Source organism: Neltuma alba, unplaced genomic scaffold, assembly GCF_004799145.2.
Source record: "Neltuma alba isolate B1F8T4 unplaced genomic scaffold, ASM479914v2 tig00012563_pilon, whole genome shotgun sequence".
In the NCBI taxonomy this organism is placed as follows: domain Eukaryota; kingdom Viridiplantae; phylum Streptophyta; class Magnoliopsida; order Fabales; family Fabaceae; genus Neltuma; species Neltuma alba.
The window spans coordinates 303,612-316,906 of record NW_021637018.1 but is presented as its reverse complement, the minus strand read 5'-3'; the positions used below and the strand labels follow the sequence as shown (position 1 = coordinate 316,906).

At 41.4% G+C, this 13,295-nt stretch overlaps 1 protein-coding gene across 1 annotated transcript; it reads left to right on the top strand.

Annotated features, from left to right (window-relative positions):
* The first annotated feature begins 7,790 nt into the window (after positions 1 to 7,790).
* LOC114728596 (mitochondrial import receptor subunit TOM20-like) lies at positions 7,791 to 12,543 on the top strand. The gene is made up of 6 exons (XM_028915507.1): positions 7,791 to 7,926; positions 8,267 to 8,345; positions 8,576 to 8,745; positions 8,824 to 8,871; positions 11,486 to 11,575; positions 12,180 to 12,543. The coding sequence occupies exons 1-6, from the start codon at positions 7,828 to 7,830 to the stop codon at positions 12,309 to 12,311; spliced, it is 618 nt and encodes a 205-aa protein (XP_028771340.1). The 5' UTR covers positions 7,791 to 7,827; the 3' UTR covers positions 12,312 to 12,543.
* Positions 12,544 to 13,295: the final 752 nt, after the last annotated feature.

Below are 13,295 nucleotides of genomic sequence, written 5' to 3'. Positions count from 1 at the left end.
GACGAGTATTTAGATTCATTCAGGCTCAAGGTGGTTCATAATAATGACTACGTTACATACTCAGAGGAGGACGTGGGCAGTGCTGATGAACTGACTTCACTTATGCAGGAGTTTGCCAAAGATGACTATGATCTGATCATCGTTGGGCAAGGGAATAATAGGAACTCAGCCTTATTTTCAAATCTCTTACAATGGTGTGACAACCAAGAACTGGGAGTATTAGGGGACATAGTGGCCTCAGATAATTTTGGTTCCCAATCTTCATTGCTTGTTGTGCAGCAATATGATTCGATCATGGAGAACGGGGCTCAAACTCGACAACCCGCACATTCGCCTGCAAATAGTGATAGCTCTCAGGCACCTCTTGTGTAACACATTTTAACATGAATCGTACTGGTGTTGGTAATTGATTATTAGTGAGGAATTGTTAATTATGCAGTTTCAAAAACTAGATCTCTTCTTGCTCTTAGGAGTACCGGGAGAAATGAAGCTAAACAAATCATTTGTAAACATTAATCAAATTGTCAAAAGGATCAACATTTTTTTGCAAGTCCTTTTTTTCCCCATTCTGTCCTGTCAGTTCAAGTGTCCATGTGTCAGATATATTTGAAGTTTGCTTAACTTTAGATAGATACACTTAAGGGATGTTTGGTTAAAAACCATGATTCTAAAAATGTTTTTACGGTATACGAAATAAATATGTGAAGGAGTTTGTCTCGTTTTGCGCAAAGTGCCTCCAAACACTTCCTTGGGGAGTGGTGGGATGAAACCAAACCATGGTGTGGAGAATAGTCTGGAGAATATATTCTGTGAAGAATAGTTTTTGTGAAGAATAGATTTTGTGAAAAAGTAATTCTAAGAAGTGAAAGTGTTTGGATAGTTGTTATCAGAAGCAATTTTTATATATACAAATTACTAAAAAAAAAGACATAAGTTAATATGATAATTACATAAAAGATAAATTTTATGATATATTTTAATTTGAAAAAATAAAATTGTTAATAATATATTTTTTTACCAACATAATTAATAATACATAAAATAATATAATTAATAAATAATTAATATGTGTATATATATTTATAAGATATAAGATTAAATATGTTTATAAAAAAATAATTGAGGGATGTTAAAATCATATTACTGTTGAGATTTACTCTAAAAGGCACAATCATACTCTCTAATTTGAGTCAGAAGCAGAATGGATTCACTTCTTCTGAAACTATGGTTTTGGCATAAACCATGGTTTCAGATTATTTCTCTAAAATTAATGCTGTTTGGGTGACATCCCACCTAAATTATGATTTGACCTCCTAAACCATAGTTTTGAAGGGCACCAAACAGGTCCCTAAACTAGACAAGCTAACTCACCTGAAAACAAAGGACAAATCCAGCTGGAAGAAAATTTTTGGGGGTCAGATGTTTTCTACAAGTCTTGAGTCTTGACGCGCACATTGTCACGGACTTGGTCTTAATTCCAACGAACCGTGCGGCCTAGCAAACTTCTTGCCTTAAGTTGCTAGTCAGCCTGCTCACGAAGGAACACGAAGGAATAGGAGACTCAAAGAAAGAACTTTGTATTGATCTCTTGAAGTACTTACAACACTCTCACTTTCTTGAATGTGTGAAATGAATGAGGGGGAGGGGGTATTTATAGTTCTCCACCTCCTCAATAGACGGCTAAGATCTACTTGATCCAACGGTTACAATGTTGTATCTAGAATACTCTACAAAAATATCTAGATATTTACAAAGGGGTTAGGTGTCTCTTCAATTATCTATAGTGTTCTGGAACCTTCCAAGCTTCCCAACAAGCTCCACACATTTCTAGAGAGTTCCAGACTTACCCAAGACTTTTGTGGACACCTTTGGACAGTTCTGGGCAGCGAGCCTTTATGTATTTTTGGGCAAAACATGAGCGGTGCGTTACATTCTCCCCCACTTAATGTGGCGACGTCCTCGACGCATCCCTCTTGTATGCCTCAATCTTCTCCTTATAGTCCTATAAAGCCAGCTCGTGTTCCCAGCTTGCTTCACTATCGGGAGACCCTTTCCATTTAACAAAGTATTCAATGTAGCTCGGATGACTCCCCCATCTCGGTATTACTCGGTGCGCGAGGATTTCCTCAACTTCCCGTTCTGGCACCGTAGTAATTGTTGTAGGGGCTCTTCTAGACTCACCTCTACTTGGTTCATCCTTGTCTTCGTTGTATGGCTTTAGTAGGCTTACGTGAAAAACAGGATGCATCTCCAAGTGTGAAGGTAGAGTCAAGCGATAGGCTAGCTTACCGATGCGTTTCTCTATAGGAAACGGTCCTTCATAGCGCCTCACTAGCCCTTTATGAACCTTGGCGAACCTTCGGCTTTGATGAGGAAGGAGCTTCACCATGACTAAGTCACCTTCCTCAAACTCTAAGTGCCTCCTCTTAGCGTCGGCCCACTTCTTCATCTTTTTCGCGGCCTTAGCCAAGTACGCCCTCGCCAAGTCTGATTTTTCATGCCACCCCTTGGCAAACTTGAAAGCTGAAGGACTCGGGCCTTTATAGCCAACAGCTAAAGTGTGCGGAGTCATCGGTTGTTGCCCCGTGGCTAACTCGAACGGACTTGACCCAGTTGATTCACTTTTCTGCAAGTTGTATGAAAACTGGGCAATGTCCAAGAGCTTAACCCAGTCCTTCTGGTTGGCACTTACGTAGTGCCTCAAGTATAGTTCGAGTAAAGCGTTCACCCTCTCCGTTTGGCCATCGGTCTGCGGGTGAAAGCTTGTGGAAAAATTAAGTTCGGACCCCATAATTTTGAAGAGCTCCATCCAAAATCGTCCAGTGAAGCGAGTGTCCCGATCGCTCACAATAGTCTTTGGTATGCCCCAATACTTCACCACGAACTTGAAGAATAACTTTGCAGCATCTTCTGCAGTGAATTTGGTTTGGACTGGTATGAACACTCCATACTTGCTAAACCTGTCCACCACCACCATAATGTTGCTGCATCCTTCCGTCTTCGGCAAACAAGTGATGAAGTCCATGGAAATACTTTCCCATGGTCTCTCGGGAATGGAAGTGGCTCTAGTAAGCCAGAAACGGGGCGCTGTTCCACCTTGTCTTGCTGACACACAAGACAAGTCTTCACGTAGAGCTCTACATCATCTCGCATCTGGGGCCAAAAGTATGCTCGCTCAATGAGTGCCATCGTGCGTCGAACTCCAGGATGTCCAGCCCACCTCGAGTCATGGCACTCCTTAATGATCTCCTTCCTTAAGCCTTGCCATTTCGGCACGCACACTCGGTTTCCTTTGGTTATGAGCACCCCATCCTCAAGCCAAAACCGGCGTGTCTTTCCTTGACTTGCCAATTCCATCAAACTTTTGGCTTGTGGGTCGTGCTTTAGTCCCTCCTTGACTCGATCAACCAAAGGGAAACTCGGGCTAGTGATGGAGGCAAGTTCGGCCTTTCTACTTAATGCGTCGGCCACGACGTTCCCTTTTCCTGGCTTATACTCCATCACAAAGTCGAACTCTGCTAAGAAGGCTTGCCACCTTACCTGCTTCGGTGTAAGTTTCTTCTGCTTAAGGAAGTAGCTCGTGGCGACATTATCGGTTTTCACAATGAACTTAGTACCCAGCAAATAATGTCTCCACGTTCTCAGGCAATGCACCACTGCCGTCATCTCCTTCTCTTGGACTGTGTAACGCCGTTCTGCATCATTGAGCTTACGACTCTCGTAAGCCACCGGATGACCTTCTTGCATTAGGACTCCTCCTAAGGCAAAGTCCGAAGCATCCGTTTGTACTTCGTATGGTTTGGTGTGGTCAGGCAAGGCCAATACCGGTTCCTTGATCACGGCTGCTTTCAGTTCCTCAAAAGCGGCTTGACACTTATCATCCCAATCCCATACTCGGTTTTTCTTTAAAAGATCAGTGAGGGGAGCGGCTATCGCAGAGTAACCTTTGATGAATTTTCGATAATAGTTGGCCAATCCAAGGAAAGAACGAAGTTCGGGTACCTTCCTTGGTGGCTCCCATTCCTGTATAGCACGCACCTTGGACTCATCCATCCGCAGTTTGCCCCCTCCGACAATGTGCCCTAAGAAAGTTACTTCCTGTTGAGCAAAGGCACATTTCTCCTTCTTCACGTACAACTCGTTCTCCCTGAGGACTTGGAAGACTTGCCTAAGATGCTTCACGTGCTCCTCCAACGTCTTGCTATAAATGACAATGTCATCCAAGTATACCACCACGAACTTGTCCAAGAACGGTTGTAGGACTCGATTCATGAGAGTGCAAAATGTTGCTGGTGCATTTGTGAGTCCGAAAGGCATCACAAGAAATTCATACGAACCATACCTCGTGACACATGTTGTCTTTGGTTCGTCTCCCTCGGCTATCCGTACTTGATAATATCCCGACCTTAGATCCAACTTGGTAAACCAACGAGCTTGGCCAAGTTGATCAAAGAGATCGGCAATAAGTGGGATTGGGTACTTGTTCTTCACCGTGATCTTGTTAAGCGCCCGGTAGTCGATGCATAACCGAAGTGACCCATCATGCTTCTTCTGGAACAATACCGGGGCTCCATAAGGTGCTTTTGATGGACGGATATATCCCATGTCCACCAACTCCTTCAATTGCCTCCTAAGTTCCTCAAGCTCTGGAGGCGCCATACGGTAAGGTACTGCCGCAGGTGGTGTGGCACCAGGCACCAACTCTATCTTGTGGTCCACCTCTCTCTTTGGTGGCAACCTCTTGGGCAACTCGGGCGGCATCATGTCCTTGAATTCTTCTAGGACATGCTCAATACACCTCGGGAGGTTTTTAGTTGGCGAGGCTACTGCTTCTTCTTCCAAAGCAACTAGATATGTGGGCTGCTTCTTCTTTATGCCTTTGGAGAGTTGCATGGCCGAAATCTGCTTCTCTCGGAGTTGGGTTTCCCGTTCTAGAGGTACTAGTCGGGTGTTACCTTCTTCCAAGATGCACATCGTGTTGGCAAAGGGGATTGGCACGGCCTTAACCTTGTCCATGAATTCCATACCCAAGACAATTGGATAGTCATCCATGGTGACAACGGAGAAGTCTACGAGGCCGTTCCAATCGCCCAGGCTTACCTTGACATCGCGAGCAACTCCAAAGGTAGCCCTCGGTCCTGAATTGACTGCCTTAAGCCAACCACGTTCTCCTTGGTAGTGAATGCCCAACTTTTTAGCCTCTTCCACTCTAAGGAAGTTGTTGGAAGCTCCCGTGTCCACAAGTGCTTTGACGGTGTGTCCTCCAATCTCGGTTTCTACAAATAACCGTCCCTTCCTTCCGGACTTGGGCATCTCCACCTTTGCCTTAATGGCATTGAGGAGTTGTAGGGATCCTACTCTCTCCTCTTCTCGTTCCCGTTCCTCCCTTTCCTCGATCAATGCCGAAAGTTTAGCCTTCTTTGGGCAATCCCTTGCTTTATGTGGTCATTCACAAAAGAAGCATTTAAGTGATGACCTTCCTCCAGCTTTGTACTCCTTAGGACCCTTCGACTTGTCCGTGGTCTCCCTGCTTCAGTGATGCTCTCCCCCACTCTTTCCCTTGCCGCCCTTGTCTTTCGGCTTTGTCTTCTCGGGTTTCTTGAACTCAATAAGGGACTCAGCAATGGAGATAGCGGTGGTCAAGTCTTGAGCACCACGTCTCTGGATCTCAAGTTTAGCCCACTGTTGCAATCCATCCATAAAGGCAAAGAAAGCTTCTTTATCAGGATAGTCAGGGATCTCAAGCAGTACCTCGGTGAATTCCTTCACATACTCGCGAATGCTTCCCTTGTGTTGAAGACGCCTTAATCTACCCCTAGCCTCTTCTTCAACATTGCTAGGATAAAATTGCTTCTTGAGCTCACCCTTGAATTCAGCCCAAGTGTCTATGGTGCAAGTGCCTTTCTCTATGTCCCCTTGTCTCCTCCTCCACCATACCATAGCGGTGTCCTCGAGGTAGAGACATGCCGTGCTAACCTTAAGCGCATCGTCGGTAACGACGTTCGCTCGAAAATATTGCTCCATACTCCATAGGAAATTATCTAGTTCCTTCGCATTTCTTGTCCCTTTGAAAGCCTTAGGTCGTGGAACATCTACTTTAGAGGATGTAGTCCTTACATTAGACGTTGACGGACTTCCTTGTACAAGAGCCTTCTTGCACAAGATGAGCTCCTCTTCGGCACTCTCTAACTTGCGCGAGACCCTCTCGAGTTCTTCACGGATCGAAGAAACCTCATCCCTGTGAGACTCTTCCATGGCCTTCATGCTGTCGAGACATTGGGCGAGGACTTTGTTCATGGCGGCTTGCATCTCCTCACGGAACTCGTCCATGCTTTGCCCCATCTCCTCGAACTTCTCCTCCCCGTCGGCTATTGCAAGCTCCACCTTGGTTAGCCGTGTCTCAAAACCCTCCATGGTTTCCCTTGAACTAGATCTCTGGGCTTTAGATTTCTTCTTGACTCCCTCGGACATATTGATAGTCTCACTTCCGCCTTCCATCTACCTCTATGTTCCAACGATCTTAAAACCTTGGCTCTGATACCAACTGTCACGGACTTGGTCTTAATTCCAACGAACCGTGCGGCCTAGCAAACTTCTTGCCTTAAGTTGCTAGTCAGCCTGCTCACGAAGGAACACGAAGGAATAGGAGACTCAAAGAAAGAACTTTGTATTGATCTCTTGAAGTACTTACAACACTCTCACTTTCTTGAGTGTGTGAAATGAATGAGGGGGAGGGGGTATTTATAGTTCTCCACCTCCTCAATGGACGGCTAAGATCTACTTGATCCAACGGTTACAATGTTGTATCTAGAATACTCTACAAAAATATCTAGATATTTACAAAGGGGTTAGGTGTCTCTTCAATTATCTATAGTGTTCTGGAACCTTCCAAGCTTTCCCAACAAGCTCCACACATTTCTAAAGAGTTCCAGACTTACCCAAGACTTTTGTGGACACCTTTGGACAGTTCTGGGCAGCGAGCCTTTATGTATTTTTGGGCAAAACATGAGCGGTGCGTTACAACATACATGGGAGTATTGTTTTGTTTAAAATTTTTATTTTAAAATATTTATCATTGACAACATTATATTCTAATTTTATTTTAAAATTACAAAAGCTCCACATACATACATCTTGCCGTAATTTAATTTGAGACGAGATGATCTCGATATGATGATCTTTTTTATTTAATCTCTAATATTTTAAAATTACAAAAACTCCTCATGTGATACTAGACGAATGCTAGTATTAATTCTTATTATTTTTTTAAAAATAATTTACAAATAAAAAATATTCATTTGATCTTATTATAAGTCACCTCTTTTAAAAGGGAGAGATGATGCTCATTATAAACCACTCAGTGGGATATTAAGTCATAAATTGTGAAGGAGAATATAATACAACTATGAATTTTTTTTAAAATATGAATAATATAAAAAGTTATTCTATTTTTAAACAAACTTAATAATTTAAACACTTTTTTTTTAAAATTTCAGTAAGGTAATTAAGAATGTATTACAGCAAGAAATAGAGGAAGTAATCGTATGTTATTATTTAGGATGACCCTAAAAGAGAACTTAGAGTCAGAGATATTTAAAAGCTTAAACAAAACTTGTATTTTCAATTCTCAGCCAACAAAATGGAACATACGCTAAGCACGCTTGGGAGTAAGATTTTTCCAGTCTATTATCGCGCAATTTTCAAAACAGCGAAGCACTAAAATATCTATTTACTGAGTTGGCTGCCGGGCGACTGCACCCATATATAAGATCATTCACATAATCAAAAACCCCAAAACCCTAGGGTAACCGAACTGAGTCTGCGAGCATGGACTTGCAGCAGAGCGATTTCGACCGCCTTTTGTTCTTCGAGCATGCCCGTAAGACTGCCGAAGCTACATACGCCAGTGACCCTCTCGATGCCGATGTCGGTCTTTCTTTCTTCTCCTCTTATCCCAATTTTCCTCTTCATTTTTGGATCGAATTTATTCATATTTGTTGAAGCTCCTCTGCTTCTTGAAATGTTCACGGAGGCTCAAAAGTCTTGTAATCTTCTGTGATTTTTTGTTTCATGATAAAATATTTCTACGTTATTCGATGCCAAATGATCTGGTTCAGGTTATAGTTTAGATTATCGCACAATAGAAGACTTGCATTTCATGTTGATCCGCGTAATGTTGAAGATTATCTGCAACTTTATTGTTCGTTTAACCTCCACTTTCGGCATTCTGGGTTAGGAAAACATAACTTTTTTCTAATCAACGCAGAATTTGACAAGATGGGGAGGCGCTTTGTTAGAGTTGTCTCAGTTTCAGAGCATCCCTGATTCAAAGAAGATGATCCAAGGTTCAAACCAGATGCCGAAGTCTTTATTGATGGGACAAGATTTTTATTTTTGATTTCCAAAAGTGACATGCATTTTTTGCAGCCTGAACTCTTGACACTCTGACTCTCTGTTAGACTGAGGAGGCATCATTTGTTGCACATTGTTTTTAAATTCTTGAATTTCTTTACAATATCAAGTATTGCCGATAAACCTCCGATTTTGAATCCTCATTCTGGGTCTTGATTTGAAGATGCAATTTCAAAGCTCGAGGAGGCATTAGTGGTTAATCCCAAGAAGCATGATACACTTTGGTGCCTGGGAAATGCCTATACATCCGATGCCTTTGTAAATCCGGATCAGGAGGAGGCAAAAATTTGTTTTAACAAGGCATCTGAGTACTTCCAGCGAGCTGTTGAAGAGGTACATTTTCAGTCTTGTGTTGATGTTAATACATTACATCCAATGTAACGGGTAAAGTAGTAATCTTCTTCTTTATAGGAACCAGAAAATGAACTGTACCGGAAATCTCTAGAAGTGGCTGCTAAGGTATGTTCTGTATTATACATGCCCTGTTATTATATTTAGGTCTCCTTGCTGACGTAATCTCATCTTTTCCTTTTCCTTTTTAATTTTTAAATAATTTTAGGCACAATATCTCTCTATAACACTTTGATAGATGGTCACACTGTTTCATATGGTTATCCATCTTTCTTTAAAGAAGAAAACTGAAACTGAAAGCTAGTTAGAGTGGCTAGGTTGGTGTTATGATTCTCAAATCTTACCGATAAATGATAAATATTACATCAAATGCGTAGCATGTACAACATTGAATGTAGAGTATTGTACATTGTATCTCTTAACTCTTATTTGGAATTATGTGAAGTGGCTCTTACATCTGCAGTAGTGTATGTTGTGGTGTGAGCGACCATGCTTTGACTTAATGGATTTTAATACTTATATATATAACTAGGCTTAATCTGGCTATATGGATTGTGCCGCATAAATGTTAAACAATTTAATCAAACTGTTGTAAGATTCTGATATGATATTATAATAAATAAATAACAGAATTATGAGTTAGTTAGAATAATAGTTAGTTACTAGCAGCTGGACTTTGCCTATATAAACAGGCTTATCTCTCATTTGTAAGTGTGCTGTATTGTGATCAACCCAGTGGAACTCTCTTTCTCTTCCGTCTATTGCCTTCTACTCTCTCCCCCTTCTCTCAAAGTTTCCCTATTCTCTCTGTTTCTCTTCGCTTTCCCTTCTCCCTCTCTCTCTTTCTTTACTTTTCATAACAGTGGTATCAGAGCCAGGTTTTTCCTCGGCCCTACCCACTACTCGGTTCTTTCTCCCTCATTCCCAATCAATTTCAAGTTCCATGGAGGAACGTCTCCTCAACATCGAACAAAAATTGAATTCAGTCGATGGAATACAAGGCTCCGTTAATAAATTAAAAGAGGCCCTTCTTGGCTTGTCCACGCAGCTGCAAGAAATCATAAGACAAAAGGACCTGCTCCGTCTTCGACATCGAGGGTCCTTGGCAGAATTTAATTCTGAATTTGATGCAATTTCCTCCAAAATCTCATTGCCTGAAGAATGGTTGGTTGATGCTTACATCTCGGCGCTGCAAGATGACTATACTGGACCAGTACGTCTATTCATGCCTCGGACGATGCGCGAAGCCAAAAGCCTCGCAAGAATGCAGGAGCTCACGTTGCAATGGAAGCGCAAGAAGCCCGAGGCCCAAGAGGTATTCTTTGAAATGCAAGAATCGTCCAATGTCAACGGCCAACCACAGAAGAGTCCTCAAGATGTTTGTGAAGACAGTAACATCACAGGAACAAGAAGTCTGGGTCTTCTTGAACCTACCCAAGGTGCGTCGAGTGCGTCAGGGGAGACTAACAACGCAAACACAGGTACAAATAGCTTTGGGCTCGCAACTTATGGCTTAGGACGAAATATGTCGCGCACAATGGAGCAAAACAAAGAAGCAAAGACAAGTTCGAATGACCTTGGGGTGTCCATGCAGATGTTCTTGCATGCGACAACGAAGAACAAAGGCTTATAGACTTGTACGAACGGAGTTGGGCTTTACCGGCGTGGTATTAATTTTGAGTGGCGAGCTCCAAGAACGCGGGAAAGTGTGAGAATAGCAGCTGGAAGGGTTTTGAAACCCATTGACCCTATTTCAGGCTCTGTTTCTTCGAAGATGGACTCGGCTTCTTCACTTTCTTCAAGTGTCGTCTCTCTATTGACCAGAAACAATGTGAAAATGCCATCTGGTGTTAATAGGTCTTCCATATTTCACTTTGTTGGAGGTTTACAGGCTTTTTGGTACCTCATACACAGGTGTGAGGATAGGAAACAGTCATCAAATGACAGTGGGTCCCAGTTGGTGAGATGCAGACGCAACTTTTGGATAAATTACCCTGTTTCTAGCACTGTTCAGCCTACAGCTAGCACTATTCCTTCGTATAGAGGATTACAGCTGGCTTGCACTTTGTTTAAGCAATAGAAGCATTTTGGATGTACACTGGATTTGGTAATATCAGATAAGCAAATGGGCTTTATCTTTCAAGAAAAAGGCCCAAGTTCGTTGTTGCAATGGATTTCTCATATTCAAGTTTTCCCTACAAGAATTTTAATTCGGATATGGTTTAGGGGAAAGTTAATCAAAATGCTTCAAAGCTCTAGGTTGATGCAAGGTTTTGTGTACCTTGACCCTTGAGGGCAAGGGTCTTTGGGAAGGGGGTATTGATATGATATTATAATAAATAAATAACAGAATTATGAGTTAGTTAGAATAATAGTTAGTTACTAGCAGCTGGACTTTGCCTATATAAACAGGCTTATCTCTCATTTGTAAGTGTGCTGTATTGTGATCAACCCAGTGGAACTCTCTTTCTCTTCCGTCTATTGCCTTCTACTCTCTCCCCCTTCTCTCAAAGTTTCCCTATTCTCTCTGTTTCTCTTCGCATTCCCTTCTCTCTCTCTCTCTTTCTTTACTTTTCATAACAGATTCTCTGTTGTCAGCAGGTATTTTCTACTGCTGAATAATATATAACCCTAGTGATTGATGGATTTTGCTGAAATTTAATTTGTTATATTCATCAACTATTCACTGGACATGTTTGACTACTGACACGTCTTTCATAAGGCGCCTGAGCTGCATGCAGAAATACATAAGCACGGATTTGCAGAGAAGGCAGCAGGGGCAGCTGGACCCTCTTCTTCGTCAAGCACAAAGGTATTACTTAAGACCTCCTTTTGTCTCTCCATGTATTGTGTTGTATCAGGTTTTTTAGTTAATAGTTCAGGCATGCAGTTTCTGAGTGGTATCAGTTTTAGGTTCGAAAGAATCGGTTTTGCACTGAGATTTATTAATTTGAGTTTGAACACCTGTTCATGTAATTATTATTCCATATGTGGCTACTTGCATATACACAATCAATGGGTTTTCCTGAAGCTGTTAGGGATGCTTTTTAAATGGATTGGTTCTATTTCTTAACATCACCCCCCCCCCCGGGGCAAAAAAAAAAAAAGACATGCACAGAACAAAAAGAGGTTATCTTATTGATTTGTGGACCATGATGGGAGGTTCAACTAGGACTGAATCAGGCTGAATACGCAATCTTATTTCTTTTGATGCGTCTCATTTGGGGTTGAGACGGATGGGGTTGACATCTTGTTAATGCAAAACCAGTCCCGGAAAGCTACTTTACCTTTGAATGGATATATTTTTGGAGGCATATATTTTTGCTGTTTAAAGAAAAAGCAAATAGAAGAGATGTTGAGTGAAGTTAGACAGTTGGGTTGTATTTTGCTTCCCTGATCTGTTTCATTACTTGCAGACTCAAAAGAAAAAGAAGAGCAGTGATCTGAAGTATGACATTCTTGGCTGGGTAATTCTGGCTGTTGGCATCGTTGCGTGGGTGGGATTTGCAAAATCGCATCCACCGCCTCCTCCACCACCTCCTAGATAAATGCAGCCGTCGACTAAATATTAATCCCAGCAGCCGATGTATTGATGATTATTGAGAATCACATATTACTTAAAATTTTGACAGCAGTGATGCATATCGCTCTGTAACCTTTATTTGTTTAGCATATGAAATGTTTTGTTAAGTTGATTGGGTTGACAAGCTATTATGCCGAGCAGATAGCGGGGCATCCTCCACTGACAGCATTGAAATAAAAATGTTGCTAATACTAGAAGCGCTGCCATCATCTATCTCGTCAGAAGGAATTTTACGTGAAAGAAAATAAGGTCCTAATAAGCGTTCAAAGTTCATTCAAACGCACGAGACATTGCTCTGTTACGGTTTTGCGTGCTCATGTCTCGAGGAGTATTAGCGGAGTGATGGCGATTTATGTTGATTCATTGAGCTTAAGTCTTTCCTTTCTTCAGTTTGAATGCCTTGAATTGACCCAGTATTCAAAGCATTTCTTCTTGTTGGTTGTGTTGTTGTGCATTTTCTAGAGCAAGTATAATGTCGGGATTTGTGGTCCTTTTCACATATTAGCAATTTATGCTTATTTAATTTTGGCTAAAAAGTTTTTTTTAACTTAAAAATAAATATAATCTTTAAAGTCAATTTTAAATAAACATATAATCATTTTGATCTCATTTTTAAAGGAAAACGTATTTTTCTTCAAGCCAAAAAAAAAAAAAGCGCTTATTTTGATTTTATGTTCATAGAAGCCGTGACCATGGAGACAACAGTAAAAGATAATAGGTCTGATTGGAATAATTTATAAACAGTTTATAAATAATTTTTTTATAGTGATTTACGAAATATAAAATAAGTATATAAAATGAGTTTTATATTGATATATATAAAACGGGTTTATGTGGAATTTTTACCGCGCCAGTCTGGGTCAAGTGGTCTGGCAGTCAAGCCCGTTCTTAATGACGTTCGAGGCCGGCCAAACGGTGTCGTCAAGACAGATGAGGTGATAATGTTCGT

Bases quoted from the DNA above. Each gene is read 5' to 3' on its own strand.
- LOC114728596 (XM_028915507.1), top strand. From the start codon at position 7,828: ATGGACTTGCAGCAGAGCGATTTCGACCGCCTTTTGTTCTTCGAGCAT. The intron at 7,927-8,266 runs GTCGGTCTTTCT...TAATCAACGCAG, and splicing joins GTGACCCTCTCGATGCCGAT to AATTTGACAAGATGGGGAGG. The intron at 8,746-8,823 runs GTACATTTTCAG...TCTTCTTTATAG, and splicing joins TCCAGCGAGCTGTTGAAGAG to GAACCAGAAAATGAACTGTA.